The sequence below is a fragment of the Gekko japonicus genome, unplaced genomic scaffold (assembly GCF_001447785.1).
Source record: "Gekko japonicus isolate JY-2015 unplaced genomic scaffold, Gekko_japonicus_V1.1 scaffold18, whole genome shotgun sequence".
NCBI classification, from domain to species: Eukaryota; Metazoa; Chordata; class Lepidosauria; order Squamata; family Gekkonidae; genus Gekko; species Gekko japonicus.
The window spans coordinates 113,290-135,804 of record NW_015170275.1 but is presented as its reverse complement, the minus strand read 5'-3'; the positions used below and the strand labels follow the sequence as shown (position 1 = coordinate 135,804).

Sequence of the window (22,515 nt, the reverse complement as noted above, 5' to 3'; positions counted from 1 at the left end):
AGCAGCCCTCAGTCAGAGCAAGAAGCAGCCAGGTAAGTTGCAGAGCTCCCCCCTCCCATCCAAAACAGTCCAGGGGCACCTTTAAGACCAAGTTTTATTCAGATACAAGCTCTCCTTCCTCTGTGAGGACAGATCTGCACGTTTCCCCCCCCCCAATACCTAGCAATCAAAAACAGTCCAGTGGAGCCTGAGCGGTGGGTGTTGCCTTCTGACACACTTCCGGTGATGTCAGGGGGTGTGGCATATGCAAATATTTTATGCTAATGAGTTATGCTAATAAGCTCCTGCACCTCTTTTTCTACGAAATGACCCCTGAATACAGCAGAGTTTATAGATGAACTCTGAGTTCAGCTATCATTAATTATTTGCAGAAAAGGGCAACTAAAATGATAAAAGGGTTGGAACACTTTCCCTATGAAGAAAGGTTAAAGTGCTTAAGACTCTTTAGCTTGGAGAAACAATGGCTGAGGGGTGACACGATCGAGGTTTACAAGATTATGCATGGGATAGAGCAGGTAGAGAAAGAAGTACTTTTCTCCCTTTCTCACAATACAAGAACTCATGGGCACTCAATGAAATTGCTGAGCAGTCAAGTTAGAACAGATAAAAGGAAGTACGGTACGTCTTCACCCAAAGAGGGATTAACACATGGAATTCACTGCCACAGGAGGTGGTGGCAGTTACAAGCATGGACAGCTTCAAGAGGGAATTAAATAAACATATGGAGCAGAGGTCCATCAGTGGCTATTAGCCATTAGAACTCTCAGTCTGGGGCAACTGATGGACTGAATTCTTGGTGCTTGGGGGGGGGGCAACAGTGGGAGGGCTTCTAGTGTCCTGACCCCACTAGTGGACCTCCTGATGGCACCTGGTATTTTTGGCTACTGTGTGACAAAGTGTTGGACTGGATGGGCCATTGGCCTGATCCAACATTGGCTTCTCTTATGTTCTTATGTTCTCTTATTTGAATGTGAGGTATATGTAAGGTGAGTTCAAAGTATTTTGTCCCCCAGTCAAAGTACAATATCCCCCCCACAACAACACCAGATGAGTTTATGCAAAATAATTTAGCTCCCTTTGATTTTCTTTTCTGAGTAATTTCCTTTGCTTTGTAATTTCTTTAATATAATATATATTAATTCATTGAAAGGTATCATAGCTCCATAGTGTTACAATTACTCCACTTACTGTTGCACCTTAAAGATTACATTCATGGCACCTTAAAGATCAATTTTTTGTATCATTAATCACTTCTGAATTAGAATTTATTGATCACTGTAATTGCATAATTGGGGCTTAAGCAGAGACAACACCATTCTCACATGCTAACAGTGTTAAATTAGCTTAACATAACAAGGAGACTATATTATTCTCCGTTGTGGGAGTGATGAGTTTCCCCATACAACTTTTTAATTCTGGAATATGTTGCCCACAATCTACTGGGAAAAGAATTGTGCTAGCAAATTCTGCAATAACAGTAATAATAGAAGATGCAAATAAAAAACAAGAGTTAAGGGAGATGAGCTTTAAAAACTCTTACTGAAAGTTGGCCACCCTAAGTATATTTGCCTATTGAGAAAGATGACACATATATCATTCTTGTGATGGACACATGTAGGAAAGGAATAACAGTATGCCAAACTACTATGGAACAGTGGCTAGAAGATCTTTGTTTACAGTAAATCCCTGTGTATTCATGAACTCACTGGGTGCCCTTGGGCGAGTCACTCTCAGCCGAGCTACTGCATGGAGTTATCGTGCATGAAAGGATAAAAAAAAATTATTAGTATTTTACAACCTGTTTGGGCAGTTCTAGGACAGGAAGGAAATCAAAAGGAACTGTTTTTCTAGGGAGTGACCTTCCAAATACAGGGACATGATCTGAAATCAGAACAGTAGCTTCAGAACTGTTAAGTAGTCTACAATATGGTCTGCCAGTGCACATGTGAGAAATCATTTCCAGCCTTTCAGTGCAGACATCCCAGGTAGATCAGACAGTGTCATAACAACATGAGGGACAAACAGAAATGTTTAATCTCTGATCCTTATAATCACAGTCATCTTTCCATTGACATGCAAGGAGGTCAAAACACTGCACATTGCAGCAACATACTCTTAGAAGTACCGGGTGCTGTTATAGTAGCATGGCTCCTTGTTGAATTTAAAAGGGACCATGAAGGTAAAAAGAGAATAGCTCAGAAGTTCTAATGAAAGAAAAATACCTGCACACGGCCAAGTGTCAAACTCACTGCTAAAAGAAAAGCAAAAAACAAAACAAAAGTCCTCTTATAAATGAACGGCACAGGATCCCTGCTCCTAAATTAGGCTTATGTAAAAAGGAGATTGTAGCAATTGTAAAACAATAAACTATACGAAACATACAGGACCCTTTTAGGTGAGACTGGGGGAAGAAATAATGTATCTTTCTGTGTGATCCTAGCCAATTGTGAATGGGATGAAGTCATGGGCTTCTGTAGCCACTCAGATTTAGCTAGGTCACAGTGTCACTGATTGGTTTAATTTTACTTACTACATTTATACCCAGCATTTCTCACTGAGATTCAAGGCGGATCACACAGTGTATGGAATCAACAGGATGAGACATCAAATGGACAATGTAACAGGACTAGAATTACAGAAATCTGAAAGAAAGCTTTGGGGGAGAATGAAACTGATCAGGGGGAAAATAGCACAATGCTTCTGGTCATACAATAGTGATCCCAGCCAACAGAGTCACCAACAGTCCTCACTAAAGAGTCGGGAATGCTTTTGAACACTTCATTGCATTCTACCAAAAATAATGCATATACATTTCCAGCAGCATCAAGAAGCACACACCCCCTTTCAGCACAGATGTAAATGGAAGGAATACAGGGTTTCCTGGAAGCTAATAAGTAAAGCTAGTGAGACCGGTGGTAGTTCTGTTTGTTTGTTTTTTATTTTCAAGACAGCTGATAAGATACAAACATTGTAGTGTGCACCCATCCGCTATTATCCCTCTTTATAAGTGTAGCAGGTAATCCCTTTAGCCAGAAATGGCAGCAGAACAAAAAGAAATCAGTATGAATATTGCAGGTACTGGTGGCTGTATCACACTACCTTCTTTAAAAACTACCCATCACCAAATGTCAGCTGTTTCTGATCATATATTGCTCAGGTATGTTGGGCTCTGTATCTTCTCATCTGTTTTTTAAAAACCCTTTCTGTTCCCATCACCACCAAAGTAAGGTTTTATTGTGTTACTTCTAGCACCACATATTCCAACCTACTATCGTTTCTATTAAATCTCACATGTTTAGCATGGTGGCACTGAAAAGACAACGGAAACAGCAGCAACTCTCTGGTACCCAAGGAACAATGGAGAAGAGTAGGGTTGCCAGCCCTGGATTCAGAAATACCTGTAGATTTGAGGGTGGAGCCTGGGGAGAGTGCGGTTTTGGGAGGGGAGGGAACTTTGGTAGGGTACAACATCATGCAATCCACCTTCCAAAGCAGCCATTTTCTCCAGGACAAGTGGAATAAATGTTTTAAATGATGGATGGATGGACGGACGGACGGACGGACAGATAGATGGCTTTAAAAAAAAGAGGTGCTGGAACTCTCAAGAGGAAAATAAAGTTTTCAATGTGTATACTGAAAACTCACAAACTTTTAAACATTTTTAAAAGAATTTTTGTCAAAGAGGTTCTGGAACTCCGTTCCAGCATGTTCCCCCAGAAAAAAAGCCCTGGATAGATGATAGATAGATAGACGATAGATCGATTAGATTGATTAGATCGATGATAGATGGATGGATGGATGGATGATAGATAGATGACGGATGGACAGACAGACAGATGATAGATAGATAGATAGATGATAGATAGATGATAGATAGATAGATAGATAGATAGATAGATAGATAGATAGATAGATAGATAGATAGATAGATAGATAGATGGATAGATAAGGCAATTTATGTAGTCTGGAGTTCAGTTGTAATTCCAGGAGGTCTCCAGCCCCCACCTGGAGGTTGGGAACTCTACATTTGAAAAGAAGTAGCAGGACCATGCATGGCAGATGGAACAGGGATCAGATGTGGGCCCCAAAACAGCTGGTAAAGACATTAGATTTCAAGCTTTTCCCCCCTCTGAAGGGACCTGGACCTGAAGACAGTATTACCATCACCTGCCCCTCATACACAGCCCTACTGTGAAAAGGGCATGCCTTTAGTTGGCCTAAGTCACTACTGATCCAGTTAATGAACTCATGTAATTCACTGTGCATGTTTCAAGTCCAGCATAGGACATGAGCCCTGTCAGATTTTTTCCATGCCTTTCCCTTCCTATTCATCAATATCACATCATTGCCAGATATTTCAATTGGCTAAATCAATCTTAGTTACTCCATTTGGTGGCACAGCAATTGGAAGCATTCGATCCTTCCATTTGGGAATTGGACTTGACTGGCATATGAATGCCTAGAAATAGATTCCTTTCCCTTTCTCATAAGGGGCACTTATAGGAATGGGAAGGCTTTAGTTCCGCGAACTGACAGTGACGCCTCAATGGGTGGGAGCTGTTTGCAGAGGCAATGGTTTCATGCCATTTTATGAACTCATCTACTTGTTTTATATTAATGTGGAAAGGGTTTTTTGCTGTCCATCTGCCTTCCATTCTCAGGCACAAGAGGTTCCTTTATAAGCCCTAATAAAAAAAGGAATTGCATGTCAGTCGGGGAATCTGGTCTCCATTACCAGGTATGCTTTCTCGGCTGCTTTATTTTCTGCATTCATATGTATAAACCCAAATAGCCTGCTGCACAGTGGATAAACAACCACTGACAGAGAGGGATGGACAAAGACAAGGAAGAAGCTGGCAGGCTTTGTGCTCACGTACCTCAAACTTTAATGAACACATTCTGAAGCAAGTAACTTATCTGAAGTAATTTCTTGTTAATATGTGAAGCACTGCTTATATTTGTACTTTGTTTCTTAATACTACCAATTGTAGAACAGAACAGTGCACTATTAACAGCATGCTTAGCACAGAATTATGCATGTAGAGATCTTGAAACATGGTAAAAACATACCTGCCAACTCCAGGTAGGGAAATTCCGGGCAACTTGAGGTGGATGCCGGGGACAAAGGAGTTTGGGGAGGGAGCTTGGCAGGGATGTGGGGCCATAGACTCTACCCTCCAAAGATTCCATTCTCCTGAGGAAACTGATCACTATAGTCAGGAGATCAGCTGTAATTCCAGGAGAACTCCAGCCCAGGCCTGCAGATGGGCAAACCTAAGTGTTGGTCCACATTGCTCGGCTGCCAGACTTCACCCAGAGCCCCACCCACTCACACACAGGATGATCCTACTTTTTTTAAAAAAAAAATGTGAAATATTGCAATGTAGTTTTAAATCTGGACTCATGGAATCTGAGGCTTGGTCGACACTTGCAGCAGCATAACAAGAGTTCAGAAATGGCAAAACGGTCTCTAAAACTCAAGACTACAGATGGGGAGTCATGTCTGTGAATGTTCCCACACAGCATCTTGCAAGTAGAATATTAGCACAGCCAGCACAGTACAGGCTGGTCTAAACCTTTTCGGATGTGCTACATATTCTCTTTTTATTATTATTATTATTATTATTATTATTATTATTATTATTATTATTATTATTATTATTATTATTGTTGTTGTTGTTGTTGTTGTTGTTGTTGTTGTTGTTACTACTACTACTACTACTACTACTACTACTACATGTGTTCCTATATGTGAGGTATTCATAAATGGTATTCCCCTGCACTCTGGAGTGGTACAGTCCACTTTATTACCTCAGAACACCTTAGCATTCTTTGAGGCGTGGTTGGTAGAGGGAGTTTATCTACTCTGCTTCCAATTCACCCCTTCAGTCTGCTTTGTAGCAGACTCACAGAAGACTTTGGTAGCAACAGACATCATTGTTGTGCTTAGCTGGAAAAGAAAGGATACTTGCCAAAGGAGAACTCTCACATACCCCAAGAGACTACAACCATAGCACCAAACACAAGTGAGGTGCCTCCTGTACAAACCTTGGGGGGAAACAGAAAACTAGTTCTTGAGGGCTCACTTAAAAGCTGTGCATATATGTTTACATTACAGATACTATCATATCACTTTGCTGTGCGTGCAGACCAGGCCACAGCGAAAGTGCTCTGTAGTACTATCACTACCTAAGGCTGGGCCAACTTACCACCACAACTAATCCATTCAATTTGATACACAAAGCAATATATAAAAGAAAGAAGTGCAAGTCAGTGTTTTGCAGAAAAGTATCTGCAATCCTGTCTATTTAAATCCGGTCCATTTAAAGACCTTTAGTTCCCAGGTATTTGAACACAAACCTCTCATTGAAATAAACTGGGAACAAGTGATTGGCTTTGACTGGATTGTGCCTCAGATCTAGCACATTTTAAACTCAATGTGATATATAAAGGAGGGAAATGTGTCCATTGTTCAATTTTTTATATTTCTTTTATCTATTAATGTTATGTTCAGTTGGAGCCAGAAAATGGAAGAGCCAGATGAATATAGCTGTACAGATTATTGGATTAAATTTTGTTCTCAAGTACACACAAGGTTTGCAATGCTTAGTGGTTTCAATAAGAGACACACTCTGACCTTCTTTTTGTCTTGCACTGTTTTGTGATTCCTCCTGCTTTCTTATTGACAGTATATCCTCCTACTGTGTCAGTCTGACATTCCCTTCAGAAGAAAAAACATCACTGTTGATCCTCTGATGTATCTATATGGAATCTACCAGCATTGAACTCTCTTGCCATCTTTTCAGTGGCAACTGAAATTTGAATTCTAGTTTTAAAAGCTGAAAAAAGGTAATATGCACCTTCTACTCATAGGAAGTTTTCTGTATTTGCAAAAGAGGGGGGGAAACATCTGTATTTTATCCTCTGAGCTATACCAGTGCTTATCATGAGCACAATGTTCTGCCCCATGCATAAATGTCAAGACTAACCTTGATGAAGTCGATAGTCTGTTCTGCCACACAAGGGAAAAAACACAAATCAAGATACATGTTTGCTCCAGAGATGATGAACTGCACCACTAACAAACAAGTAAGTTTAAAGTGGTGGGGAGAGGAAATAAAAAGAGGCAGAATATGGTAGGGCATAACTGTGGAGTAGGATGATCTTGCTGGTGTTCAGCACTTTTCAGTGAAGTTCTAAATGCAGGCACACTTTTGGAAGCTTATTGACTTTGATGGACTACAAAGGATGCACAGAGGTTAGGATCACACTGTTTACCTTTTAAAAAGGCAGCATGAGTGCTCCATAACTTGAAAAGTACTGCAAAGGAGCTCTCAGACTTTTAATAAGTTTGAAACATTTAAAACTTTTTTCAAAAGATGGCAAAATAGTAACAATGTACATGGGTGGATGTGTGACTCGGGGGGGGGGTGGATAGTTCTACCACTTTTCAAAATTATATCCCACAGAATAAAAGAATTGTTTATTTAAAATAGCTATATGCCACCTCTTCAGAAACCTGCTTGAAGCCACTCACAAAATAAAACAAGATAAAATAAATCATTTCTTTATATTTACTTCATTTATACCCTCCCCCCCTCCAGCAGCTTACAATGTTCTCTCCTCCATTTTATTCTCACAATAACTGTAAGGTAGGTTGGGTTGGGATGTGTACGTGATTCAAGGTCACCCAGCAAGCTTCCATGGTACAGTGGAGATTCAAACCTGGGCCCTCCGTATCCTATACTGACACTCTAACCAGCATACAATATCATTGAATAAAAACCAGCCAATAAAATCCAGAAACATAAAAAAGCTTGAAAAACAGAAAGCAACAAAACCCAGAATCCTAAGCATAAAGTATTTGGCAGTCTAAATGGTCATCATAGCAGACCTCAGGCTAGAAGCACATCGTAAAAACTAAAACATCAAACCCTAGTTAAAACCCTGGGTAGAAATGTTTTATCCTGGAACCTAAAAGAGAACAGTGTAGGGTTTATGGGGGAGAAGGCATTCCACAGGTGAGGTGCCACCAGTATTCCCTCTAAGCTGAGTTAGTGTGAGCTAGCTCAGTTTTTTAGTCTCCGGCTCACACATTTTTGTCTCAGCTCAGGAAGGATGGCTGCAGAGCAAGTTAATTTATGCAGTAGCCAAATCGCTCACTCACACCTTTAATGGCAGTGGCTCACAAAGTAGAATTTTTGCTCACAGACTCCACAGTTTAGAGGGGGCATTGGGTGCCACTAAAGAAAAGGCTCTGCATCTGTTTGCTAACTTTGTAACTTCTACTGGTGGGGGTACAGAGAGCAAGGGTGGACTGGATAGTAAGGGAGGAGGAGGAGGAGGAGCTGGGTTTATACCCTGCCCTTCACTTGGAGTCTCAGAGTGGCTTACAATCACCTTCCCTTCCTCTCCCTACAACAGACATCCTGTGAGGCTGAGAGAGCTCAGAGAGCTGTGACTGACCCAAGGCCATCCATCTGGCCTCAAGTGGAGGAGTGGGGAATCACATGTGGTTCTCCAGATTAGAATCTGCCGCTCTTAACCACTTCACCAAACTGGCCTTTGCCTCAACCGATTTGGGCTCCATAGATAAAAATAGCATGATCTGGTTGAATGGAATATGAAACGGTGTATGATCTATAATCACCCTTACTTATATTAGTGGTCAGATTTAGCTGGTATTAAAAGTAACAATGTGATTTGAGATGATTTTGCATGATCCAGTTCTCCCTTTGGGAAGATGGAGCCAGACCAGGGGAAGCATTTTTTAATGCTGCCATAGTAACATGAATCAGATGACAAGATTTATCCAATTGATACGACTGGATATCTCTGTGCACAGAAGAAATTCCAAGTAGACTCTGCCAATATTTATGCTGTGTTTCTTTCATGAATCTTTTTTACATAGTCTTAGGAAGTAAGGCCTGATTAAAACATTCTGATTGTTCCAATTCATGTGGAGGGGTACTGGTGCACCTCCATTCTCTCTGCCATAAGTGTAACATTAAATATGAAGGGGCATCCATGTGCAGCCCAATTGTGTGATTCATTTTGTCCTCAGAAAAAGGGATGGTGTTTTTCTCCAATCAGCTTGTTGCTCATTACGTTCGGGGGGTGGGGGACACACAACTCTTCCATTACTGTTCATGCGTGCATAGTAGAAAAGGGCGGGGGGATACTTTTCTCCACCATGCAAACTGGAAGGCCAGACATATGAATATATAAATCAGGACCATAATTCTCCAGTTACACAGATTCATGTTCGGAGATCAATATTCAATATACATTTCAGTGTTCTTAAAAATAAAGGAATTTCTTTTTAATTCACTTGGCATACTGCCCCTCACTGTTTTCATGCAACAACTGTTTTGCTATATTATTGACTTGCCATGAAATACTTTACTTTTTCTTTCACTAAGTAGTTTATGTTATCAATTCTTTCTCTGAACAACTGGCAAATTACAAAGCAATAGGCTTCAACCTGGCAAAATATCTGACTCCCAATGCCAGAAAGATAAAGCACAAAAGCCATTATCTGAAACTGTTGTCAGGGTAAATTATAAATAAGTGACCTGGTCCAGTGTGTTTATTATCCAGATTTAAACGCATTGACTCAGCATGAAATGACATTACACCCAGAGATGAATTATAATCAGACATGATTTCTTCATAACTGCACTCCTTACACAGCCAAATTGCTGCTTGCTAATACAGAGCTCACTGTAACTTTCACATGCCCTTTTGCATCAGAAGGAGCAACTTGGGGCACATTGTCATTCTAGAACATGAAATAACAGCCCTGTCACTACATTTTCTGGCAGTGAAGACACTATATATAGTTCAGCCTCATTTATCCAAAAGGCCTGGAGGGTATCAATGGTTACACAAAGAAAAGAGAGTGTTGTTTACATAGAAATATAATCATGCATAATTGCAGTGTAAGGGTTGAACTATACATTCATACACATTATGTTAACAATTCTCCTGAGGCTGTACTGATTCAGCATGCTGGTGGAAGGCTGCATGTTTGCATTTTTTTTTAAAAAAACTAAAAAACCCACTGCTGGGTAAAGCTAGCATGTCACAGGAAAAGGTTCTAGTCTAGCTATCTTTTTGATCTGCTATTTTTCATAAATGCAGAACTTTTTTTATGAGGAGGTCATTAAAACATGTGAATCCCCACCTGCATTCAGATATAACTCGCTCCCAGGTGGGTTATAAGCAGTGTTCCCTCTAAGCTGAGTTGGTGTGAGCTAGCTCACCATTTTTCAGCCTCCGGCTCACACACTTTTGTCTCTGCTCAGGAAGGAGGGCTCCAGAGCAAACTAATGTATGCAGCAGCCAAATCGCTCGCTCACAACTTTAATGCCAGTAGCTCACAAAGTAGAATTTTTGTTCACAACGCTCCACAGCTTAGAGGGAACATTGGTTATAAGAACATAAGAATAGCCCTGCTGGATCAGAATAATGGTCCATCGTGTCCAGCATCCTGTCTCACATAGTGGCCAACCAGTTCCACAGGACAACCAACAACTGGGCATAGAGGCCACAGCTTTCCTCTTGGCTCTAGGATTTGTAGAATTAGTGCCTCTGAAAGTGGAGGCTCCCCTCAGCCACCATGGATAGTAGCCATTGATAGACTTAATCCTCCAGGAATCTATCTAATCCCCTTTTCAAAGTTTTTATTCCTGTGGCCCTCGCTACATCCTCTGGCAGCAAACTCCACATTTGAATATCGATCTAAAAAAAACAAGGATCGAGAAGACATGGGGGAAATCGGAGGGAGCTGTGGGTCAAAATGCGGCCGCACAACGGAATAGTGTGAAATTGACCAATGCAAGCGGGGGAAACAGAAGAGTGAGGGTGGCACAGCTGCTTGTGGGGAATCGGTCTCTCTGTATGAAGTAGTATTTCCTTTTGTCTGTCCTGAACTTGCTGCCCATCACCTTCACTGTTCCCCCTCAAGTTCTAGTATTTTGAGAGAGGGGGAAATTGCTCTGTATCTGTCCACCCCATGCATAATTTTTATAAACCTCTATCATGCCCCCCTGTAGTCATCTCTTTTCTAAACTGAAAAGTCCCAGACTCTTCAGCCTTTCCTCATAGGGAAGGTGTTCCAACTGCCTAATCATCTTGGTCCCCTCTGTACTTTTTCCAGCTCCGCAATGTCCTTTTTGAGATATGGTGACCAGAACCGTGCACAGTATTCCAAATAAGGCCGCACCATAGAGTACAATACTGGCTGTTTTATTCTCAATCCCTTTCCTAATAATCCCTAACATAGAGTTTGCCTTTTTCACTGCTGCAGCAAACTGGGTTGACACTTTCATTGAACTATCCACTGTGACCCCAAGATCTTTTCCCCTCTCAGTCTCAGCAAGTTCAGAGCAGTACTAGACAGACAGACAGACCCCGTTAGCCTATACTTTTTGGAATAATTTTGTCCCAATGTGCCACCTCCTTTCTTTGAATGTATAACTTTGAATTTATAGCTCTGTTCAAATATATACATTGCATTCTTATGCACCTCTTCTTAGTCTTGTAAAGCCGTGCTACTAATTCCACAACTCATGAAGAGACACATTCACAATTACCACCCACCAAAAGAGCCACATTACAACTGAGTGCCCTGTACACCATCCCACCGAACACACGCATACGAATAATAATTACTCATATTAAATATATATCTATGATCATAACCTTTTCAATTAGCAGAGTACCCATGAGCATGTAGAGTTGTCTTGCCCCAGTACACACACTGTTGAACCTCAATCAGCCCTTGTATACTTGGTGTGAGGGGAAGACCGCAAGAAGGCAGTGATAGAAGGGCTGCTCTGGTTTCCTGCTGCAGGAGCCTACTCAGGTTGAACCGGGAGCATTTCTTTGTTGACTGTCTCACAGTAGACTCCTACAGTTGGAAGTCTGTGATCCTTTATTTCCCTTGCTGTCTTCTTTCTCTCTCCCTGACACAAGGCTTATAGCTCAGGTGACGGCAAGATGGCCAAGGTTGCTCTGCTTTATGCAAGGGAGAGGGTGAGATGGCAGTGAGGGAAATAAAGGGTACTCCGGCTGCCCATGGCGGAAGCCTGCTCTTGATGTGAGCCAGCAAGCCGTGTTGTGAAGCCTCTCATCTCAAGAGACTGTGCGCCTTTTTTCTCTTTCTGCCTACTTGCTCTCCCCTGTCCCAGTGTGAGGCACAGCTGCTCAGGTGAGAGAGTGAGATTGCTCTGGCACCTGGAGGAGATCAGAACAGGCCAAGGAGAAAGGGAAGTAAAACCACTGTCATGCCACTGTGGCCAGCTTTCTCTTTTCCTGGCTGAATGATTGCTGTCGTTATGGTGATTTGACTCTTTTCTCTGCAGACAACTGCCTGGGTACTAGGAGGCAAGCGCAGAGTTTGCAGAGAAGGGTAGTGGATAGGCCCTTTGTTTCTATTCCTGGCATGAGGCCCGCACCTCAGGGAGACTTGCAACTTGCTTGTCCTCCAGTGGCAGATGTTTCAAGATTGCAACCATCAGAGAACCACAAGCCTCACTGAACAATGGCCTCATAGTCTTACCCACTTTCCTGAAATTTGGGGTGGGTAGGGTTGCCAGTCTTCAGGTGGGGCCTGGAGATCTTCCAGAATTACAACTGATCTCCAGACTACACAGATCAGTTCCACTGGAGGAAATGGCAGCTTTAGAGGGCAAAATCAATGGTATATCATAGATTCTAAGTAAAATCCCTCCTCAAATTCTCCCCTCTATGAGCACTGCTCCCAAATCTCCAGGGATTTTCCAGGTCAGAGTTGGCAACCCAAGGTGGGCACATATTGTGTATGTCAGAAGAACCACATGTGACTCCCAAGGCAGAGAGCAATCATCACTACCCTGGCTAGTCTCTCCATAGTTGGCTTCAGGAAGGACTTCTAACAACAACCATCGCTTCCCATGCAGTTCCTGATCTAGGTATTAGACCAGTGCTTTCTGTTTCACCCAGTTATGCATAAGAGAAGGTAAAGCCTGGTTCTCTGCTGGCTAGTCAGATTATATGCTGCTCAAGTGGTACACAACTGTGGTAATTTTTTTTCCTCCCTTAGTAATTGAAACATCACTCTTACTCTTGACCAAAGCTTTGTGTAGTGGACAATTGCATAAAAGGCAGAAATTCAACAGGTGCAGCACATAGTAATGCAATGATATAAAAGCAGCACCTATTGCATTGTTGGTCCGACATGCATCTATGAAAAGCACTGACATGCATCTATGAAAAGCATTTTCCCCCCTTAGGAAAATGGTCACAGTGTAAAACAGGCATAGCATCCAATTCCTCCTTAGTTTTTGCACCCCGCATTAACCCTCAAGACTAAAGGAACAAAAAGCACGGTTTGAAAGCGATTTCACACTTCAGTCAAAAGGTAGAGAGTGAGAACCATTGTACCATATACTTCATTACACACCTGTCCCTGATGTGTGGCAGCATCCTATTTGACCACGTGCCAGAATGATACAGATGGCCAAGCCAACCCAGGGTGAAGGAACTCACCCTGTTCATCTATATAAGTTTAATGACTTGAGCATCACAATCATCTGAATGCACAAAACAGCCACCATACATCAAACTCAGACCTGGCTTCCATATCACTTCACACTGTGCCTCCACAAGCACATTACTTTCCCATGGAGGCGATTCTTGCCTTTAGCTCTGAGATATCAAATAAAAAACTATTGTCTGATAGACATGCATGTGCAAGCCCATCCATCATGACCTGTACTGGTACCCAAACAGAGTGTTGTATTTGTAGTGCAATACTGAGGTGCATGAACTGCCTTTTTATTACATCCCAACAGACTTCCTGTAACTGTACACAGGAAAAGGAATAGCAGCCACTAAAAGCAGGTGTCCCAAAAAATTAGAGTAAAAAAAAATATCTAACTGTGTTAACTAAACTTAAATCCTTATGTCCAGTCTGAAAATATGCAAATTAACCCAATTCTGATCATTATGCTAAATTTGCGTCTGCTCAGAGTCACTCTACTGTCTCAAGAATATACCTGCTTCTTCTCTTGCATGGTGTTATTTCCCCCTGTCCAGACTGAGTCTTCCTCATCTCAGGGAGGACTGCATTCATTTTTCTTTCATACTATATTCTGAACTTCTCATACTAGGAAATACTAGCTGCCCAGTTGCTTTGGTTCTTTGCACTGCTTTTCACAGGAGATACCAGCTTGTAGCATCTAGTCAGAGAGAATCTTAATGCAAATCACCACTAAATGACTGTCAAATAAATGTATTCCTACAGCTTTTGATGTGAGGGAAGATGGATGGTGCTGAGATTTAGCCTTGTTTTGGAAAAATATTCTCCCTGCCAATGATCATAGAAATACCAACAGAGGAAATTTTCAGTGTGTCATATAATCTACAGCACTCAGCTCAATAGTATAGCATATGCATTACATGCAGAAAGGTTCACGGTTTGATCCTTACTGTTTCCAGTGGAAAAGGATCACAGCTAGCAAGATTAGTTAAGACAACTGCTTGAGACCTTAGAGAACTGCAGCCAGTCAGAGCAGCAGACTATGCTAGGCAAAATGAACCAATGGTCCAACTATAAGGCAGCTTCATAATGGAAGCATGATCATCATGCAAATATATGCCAATAGAAATCCATGCTAGATCACATTCATACCACTTCATTGCCCTTTCATCTCCAATGGAAATCCATCCGGCTGGATGTAACTGTGCAGTATAGGTGCCCTGTAACACTGTTTCTGCTAAGAAAAACGAAAGAAGCTAGGGTAAACATGGCAATCAGAATTTTTTGCTGTGTCATGTGCTTTTGTTAAACTATGTGAAGAAAAAAATGTAGACTACCCTAGAGCTCTTGTAGAACAAAGAACTTTATTTGGTTTAAAAGTGAATGGATAGCCTGACCAGCGTTCCCTCTAAGCTGAGTTAGTGTGAACTAGCTCACAGTTTTTTAACCTCCAGTTCACTCATATTTATCTTAGCTCAGGAAGGGTGGCTCCAGAACAAACTAATTTATGCAGCAGCCAGATCGCTCGCTCACAACTGTAATGCCACTAGCTCACAAAGTAGGATTGTTGCTCACAAGACTCCACACCTTAGAGGGAACACAGAGCCTGATCTCATCAGATTTTGGAAGTTAAGCAGGGAATGCTGAGATAAGTAATGCTATGTAGAGTGACTCCAGTCTAAGCCCTTTGAAATCTGCATAGGATCACACTGTTAAAGTGCGAATGATATAATGGGAAAATTTGGAGATTTTCCAATAGTTGTGAATACTCCTTTCGGCTATACTATACAATCTAGCTCTTTTCTTAAACCACTTGTGTTTATATTAAAATTACCAACAGTGCCATCCTGATCACAGTTACACTCTTCTAAGTCCACTGAAATCAGTAGGCTTAAAAGGGTGTGTATGTGTATGTGCGTATAAACTGCACATCATAGCATGGTGCTGGTGTGATATGAGAGCTTAAAATGGGGAGACAGGACTTTAAATCGACAATTTAGATCTAGCTGCCTCAAGCAGGCTCTAGAGAGGCAGCTTACAATTTTCCTAAATAAATAAATAGTCAGCCTTGAAGAGTGACCGTTGGGCCAGTCACATATCTCTCTGCCTAATCTAACTCAAAGGGTGACTGGTAGGGTAAAATGAAGGAATGGAGAGCTATGTATGAGCTCCCTGGAAAGCAGAATAGGATAAAAATGTAGTAGAGGGGGGCAAAAGTATAGCTTGTATACTGCACAAGCATAGAAACCAGGATTGGGGATAGAATGCAGCAACCTCAGAATTTCCATTTTTTTTCCTTTAAGAAAAATATGTTTCTAATCCTTAGGAATGGAAAGATAGACTTGAAAATAGGTAGGAAAGGCTTAATCCTGTTGTTCCCCAATCAGGTCACCTGCTTCCCACCTGAGGTAATAAGTAGGACTTTAGTATTACCTTCAAAATCAAACAGAATAAATCTTTTTCTTTAACAGCAACTGGGGGGGGGGCTGCTACTCAGTTCTATTGTGAACACATTTTAGTGGAACGAGATTAGTTTCTGTATTTCACTGTGACTCCTAAGCTGATTTGCAGAATGTGGTATATTCTGGAACACCTGTGGAGTGCTTGGAAACAGTCCAAAAATGGCCACTATAAAAGTGCCTCAAGCATGTTTTGTAAGATTTGTGGTACCACACACCACCAGAATAAAACCTAGCGAGGCCTGAAGATGTACCTCACCACTGGGTGGAAAGTCCATTACCTCACATTGACATAATGCACAGGATTCAGCTTCCAGGCCATATTGGGAAGCATGACATTAAAAAAAAAAATGCAAATATTTTCTTGTGTGACCATACTGGGCAAATTAGGCTGCACTCCACGACTTTCTGGGGGAGTAGACTGCACTGAATAAAAATGGGAATTACTTCTGAGCAAGCCTGTTTAGGATGACTTAAAGTGTCTCAGCGCGTGTAAGAACATGGGGTTGTATCCCAGAGTTCCATTCTGCCAGTGGCCAGCCAAGGATGTCTGCTCCTCTACTATAAGGGTCTCTGCACCACGAGAAGGCTCTGCCATTAACAGAGTCATAACCAATGCTCCCTCTAAGCAGTGGAGTCTTGTGACCAAAAATTCTACTTTGTGAGCTACTGGCATTAAAGTTGTGAGCGAGCGATCTGGCTATTGCATAAATTAGTTTGCTCTGGAGCCAGCCATGCTGAGTTAAGACAAAAATATGTGAGCCGGAAGCTAAAAAAACTGTGAGCTAACTCACACTAACTCAGCTTAGAGGGGACATTGGTCATAAGACTCAAGCAGAAGGTTTGACCTTTATTTTTTAAAACAGAGAGGGCCTTGCTCTTTAGGGTTGTGACTAAATAGTGCCAATGTGGACTCCTCTTTTTCTTCTTTGGTAGTGTAAGAAATGTTTCCCAAATGGAAAAAATATATGGTATGGAACAATGAGGGAGGGCTTTCTATAGGTGCAAGAGGGGTCCAGGAAGAGATTAGAAAGCAGTTGCTAAAAACTGCTAAAAATGAATAAGGCAAATAGAGGAAGGAGATATGGAAGCTCTAAAGAAGGACCTGATGAGGTCTGGAAAGATTTGCATTGAAAATGTGAGTTATTAAATGGGGTTTAACAGATTTTTAAGCAGTTCTGAGACTGAGGTCGGTTCTGGGAAGGGTTTATTTACTGGGGCCTTTTATGGCTCATCATGTTGGATTAGCAAAGGCAGCTGTATCTTTAAGTGGGTTGTATAGAGTAACATATTTTTTGAGAAACTGTGATAACAGCAGCATCATTTAAGTATTATAGACAAAAAGAAAACATTGGGTGAATATATAAACATTAACCAACTTTTTTTTTACAAAACAATGTTCAAAATGGTTATTAATTTATCCTGGAACTAAGTAGTAATCCCGTATGATTGTCTTCTGTAATTCAAAAGGCAAACAAACAAAATCTCTCTTTTCATGCTTAAAATGCTTGATAATTAGGTTGCCAACTCTGGGTTAGGGAATTCCTAGACATCCAGGGGTGCAGCATGGGGAAGGCGGGGGGGGGGAGCCCTCAGAGGGTTTTAATGACATAGAGTCCACCCTCCATAACAGCCATTTTCTTCAGGGAAACTGATCTCTTTCATCTGGAGGTCAGTTGCAACTCCGAGAGAACTTCAAGCCCCACCTGCGAGTTGGCAACCTTATGGAGAATATTTTTATTTAAATATGCAGGTTTGTTGAAATGTCATATTCATTCATTAAGCAGTAATTAAACATTCTAGATGCAAATGTACACCTGCTAGACTATAGATTGCACTGAAAGTGTATAAGCCAGCTTGAAATGGATCCATGAGATATACGTTGTAATGCAGTCTTGATGCCAGACTCCCAAAATGACAGGTTTACAGTTATTAGAGTTTTAAAATGTACAAACACCATGCCTGCCTTCTAAAGATTAAGTATGGGGAGTGGTTACTGTCTTAGTTTCAGAGAACAGTAGCAGAAATAAAGTGGTATCCTTCATAGTATCCAGTTCTGTTGATAAAGGAGCAAGTACACTTTGTGTTATGGGACTGTTTTTGTTCAGTGAAGACCGTGAATGCTCTTAGAGTAACATAACGCAGCACAATGAAAGAAACTGCCTTTTATGTTTTGGTCTTCTGAATGAAAAAAGGTAAAAGCATTCTTCTTCCTTCTTTTCCATTATGAAAGCACCCTTTTTAAAATCTCCAAAGCACAATATGAAGCAGAAATGTTTACAAGTATTAGAGAAAGGGATCAATTCAGAATGAAAACCTACTCAAAAGTTTTCAGATGATCTTGTTTTACCATCAGTTTTGAATACTTCCATCTTAAATAACAAATATCTTTAATCCTATTATCATAAACAATCTAAACACAAAAGTTAAACATGGCCACAATGGTTACTTAAAGAAGAAAATACACATTTAAGCCTTTCTCTATAAATATGAAATCTGCAGGTGACACAGAGATCCTGCTTAATGAATAAATACCAAGTGCCCTCTCCTCATCAACTGTGATTGCAAGCTCATTCCCAAAATCCTGTGTGAAAAATCAGCTCTTCACTTAAATTGTAATTTTCTATATGTGTGCATATTTTATTCCTGTATTTTTGTAACTTTCACTTTATTGTCTCTCAGTAGTGTTCCTTAAAAGAATAAGTGGGGAACAAGCTAGAAGTCAAAGGAAACAAAAGATGCTGAACACCAGAATGAAGAATTCAGAAAGGGAACAGACTTGAGATTGAGAAGCAGAAAAGCACACTTTACAGCTACTTTTCCAGGAGAGCAGAATGTGTTCAGTTTAGACCTCCTTGTAAAAGGAGACAGTTCAGTAGATACAGAAAAGCAGTCTTCTATAGCTCAGATGATCAAGGCTTATAATAAGAGAACAAAAGTAGAAAAAACACTACTTTTTCAATTAGATGATGTCTACGACTCTGGAGATGAAACAGTAGACACTGAAACAGATTCATTCCCAAGTGTATCATACCAGGCATGGTCAGATCTAAATGACAAACATCTAAATTATAACAACACTAGAAAACAATACTGAATACAATATAAATTCATATCATCAATAAGTGACAAATGATATCCTCTCTCCAGGTATTTCACAGATACATTTTATACCCTGATCTGGCACTCATATGCTTATAACCACCAGCTTCCAAGTGGACTTAACAGAGCCCAGTTATAAAGTAATCTGTAATTTATTGATAAGAGTGTCTAAACACATCCTGGTATAGTATCTAAATTTTTAAAAGTTTCATTGGTACATAGAATGTAATTAAATAGTCATTTATAGTGCAAGATTATAGACTGAATGTGATGAAACTCATCAGAGTACTAATTCTCCAAGATATTTCCACGTCAGTTAGGCTGATTGTCTCAGCTACGCTACTTTAGATTAATATTATTATATATCTGCTGAAACCAGTAAAACTTCACAGACCTAATACCAGATCTAATGGCACGGCAACCACTTGAGATCATATCACTTGAGTACTTAATAATTGCAGCTGGTTCACAGAACATGTTCATCATTTGATGGCTGCAACAAGTGACAAATTGCCTGTGTGACTGAACATCACAGACCTAACACTGCATATAGAATATACTTCACCACCTCAGATACTTTGCTTTTCAGTGAAGCTTAATTCACATACAACAGTCCTCAAGAGTACGGCAGCAAAGTGTAGGAAAATGGAGGATGTAGTTGTGAACCAGGCCTTGATACCTTATACCTCAACGTTCAAGCAGACTCCACTGAAAAGTATTGTGTTTTTTAATCTGTGCAGTGTTTCTGTGGTGTTCAGTCTGTGTGATGGCAAAGAATCATTTGAATAATTGTGCAACGAACATGCTTCTGAGAACAGGGCCGCAGAAAAGCCTAAGACTAAACTAATACACTTCAGAACCTCTGTGTAAATTTAACCCAACTTGTATATTACAGACTCCCAAATAATTAAAATGGGCTTACCTTTAAAATTTGGCCTTATTCGTGCATCATAACCTGATGTCCGTCCCATTAATTTGTCCAAAAAATCTGAAGGAGATAGTGTCTGTGAAGGGGATTTCCCAGATCTGGAATCATGTTCTTTACAGAAAGACGTCCTAAACACATTATTAGCTAGCATTAGCAATTATTCAGCTTCCATTATATCCACATTGGTATTTTGTGCAACAGAAATGAACACCAGTTTCCAAAAATTCCAACACTGATTACATGAATGACTGTGTTCTGGTTATACCTATACAATTTGTCAAAAGCATCATACTTGGTTTAAGAAATCAGATCAGAAATGTGAAAAAAAAATTAGGAGGTGTGTTCAATCCATGCTTTCAATTAAACCTATAGCAGTGTCTGTCACATGCAGTCCATTATAAAATGACTCTGCACTACATGTTGGATTGATAGTGGCTTCAGAAGACTGACTGGCAAAGACTTATCACATAGCAATTAGAAACCTTGGCTCTGTTAGTGTCCAAAACAATATGCAAGCACCAAAGCTATGAAATCTTAATAGGCATTAATTAAGTGACTTGATTCGTCATCAATTCTATTTATTTCCTCTGGGAAACAGAGAGATGTGAGGATTTTAATTTTCTATCAGCCTGCATCAAGCAAGGATAATGGCTCCTTCTCATAACATTCATATCAATTTAAATCTTATTAGGTATTAATTGTGCTCCCATGCTGTCATAGCATTGTGCATACAGAGTATTAGGCATTTCCCCCCAAGACAAGGAACAAGAGGCACTTGAAATGAACAAATTTGATTCATAAAGAAACTAACACTCTCACAGACTTTAAAACTATTCCACTCTGTCAAAACTATTTACTTTATTTGGTGTCTTTTCAAACAATCCATCTAATAGGGATCAAAAGTAACCCTCTCAGAGTCTTTTTTATAGCATGCCATGCTCTTATGCTGTTTTAAATAAGTGATAAAACTGATCAAGTATTGATGAGATCAAAGAAGCAGAAATATTAATATAGAGAATATAGAGAATATATACATGTTAGATTCAGCAAGACATTCCACTTTCCTCCTGCGCTACAAAACAGCAACATGTTCCAACCTCATGCACCTTTATAACATTCCCTACTTAAATTGAATACTGTTGAATAGGATATGACAATACATTTAAACAATCAGAATGAAGGAGTTGGTATGTTCTAGTAAAGAGAAAGAATATCCAATCGCAAAACTGGATAACCACCTATTTGATTTGCAATAATCTTTCACAAATCACCAGTAGTTTCACTGAGATGCACCAGCTGTGATTTAGATACACATTTCAACTAGTTAATATATTTAATATTTCATGCTTGTTCTACATATCCTCTCCACCTGTAATACATATGTACCCCAAAGAAATAATCATGCATTGAAACTGAACCAAAATGCCAATTTCTGAATCAAACTTCTCTCTTTTTTATGTATAGTTTAATTGAGCCAATATGACTTGCATACATTAAACTAACTTCAAGGTGTTGCTTGAAATGATGAACCTTATTTTTATATTCCCTCCCCCAACAAGTAAATATCTACCCCTCTTGCACCACATTCTTATGCTTAATCCAGAGTGTTAATCCAGAGTGATTGCCACTCTCAGGTTCCTCACAGCCAGTAATGTATATCAGAATTACTATCTCACATACAGATGAATGTGGAAATCCACCCTTTCCCCACCCTTGAGTTATTCCAATGATGAGCACAATAGGGTGGCTAATGAACATTAAATGGTAACTAATCCACTTTAAGTGATTTTGAGTGTATACCCTCAGACAAAAATTACTGCTTCCTGACAAACTGATTCCACTATCCCACAGGAAAGATAGGTGTTAATTGAAGGATTTCAATTAGCATTGAAAGGGGAAGATATTTTTAGTTTCATCATGTATAAGCATTTCACCCTAGAGGAAAGGGTTCCTATGTCACTATTGCACAAACTTGTGCAGCATTTTTAAGTGTGTTACCAAGCAACGGCTCTTTTCGCATGGAAAATCTGCCCCTATACAAATTAAAAATGAAACATTTACAGACTCAGCAAAATAACTCATCTGTTATATAAGTTTCATTTCTATACTTTTAACAGCCGTTTACAGAGCATTAGGGATTCACCTACCTGAAGTAGTATGTCTCTAAGAAAAAGGCAAACAAGGCTGTCAAAATGTTCACTAGCTGCCGGTTCATTCCTCCTGTTTTCTGCGTTGAATGTGGAAAAAATATCCCAGAAACGATTCCAGAGTCAACCAAGGGGGAGGGGGAGAGAAAGTACTATGTCTTGTCTAAATTCCCAGATCCAGCAATAATTTAAATTTCTTTAAAAGCAGAAAGAGAAGACCCAAATTTATACCCATTGAAGATGGTAAAAAATCAGAAGTACCAGTCCTCGGAATCATTGTCAGGTTAAACCCAGGCTCATCCCAAGCAGCCAACACAAAAGATACAAAGCATCTGAACTGATGATTCTCTGCTG

General features: G+C 40.2%; 1 protein-coding gene across 2 annotated transcripts in view; it reads right to left on the bottom strand.

The window, feature by feature from the left end:
* The window catches only part of GLRA2 (glycine receptor alpha 2), a 193,783-nt gene extending 171,554 nt beyond the window's left edge, over positions 1-22,229 (bottom strand). For both annotated transcript variants that reach the window (XM_015417598.1, XM_015417599.1), the window contains exons 1-2: positions 22,162-22,229; positions 20,009-20,142 (exon numbers count right to left, since the gene is read on the bottom strand). In XM_015417598.1, the coding sequence (XP_015273084.1) occupies positions 20,009-20,142; positions 22,162-22,229 (202 nt within the window). The remainder of the gene's footprint in view (positions 1-20,008; positions 20,143-22,161) is intronic.
* Between the last annotated feature and the right edge of the window lie 286 nt (positions 22,230-22,515).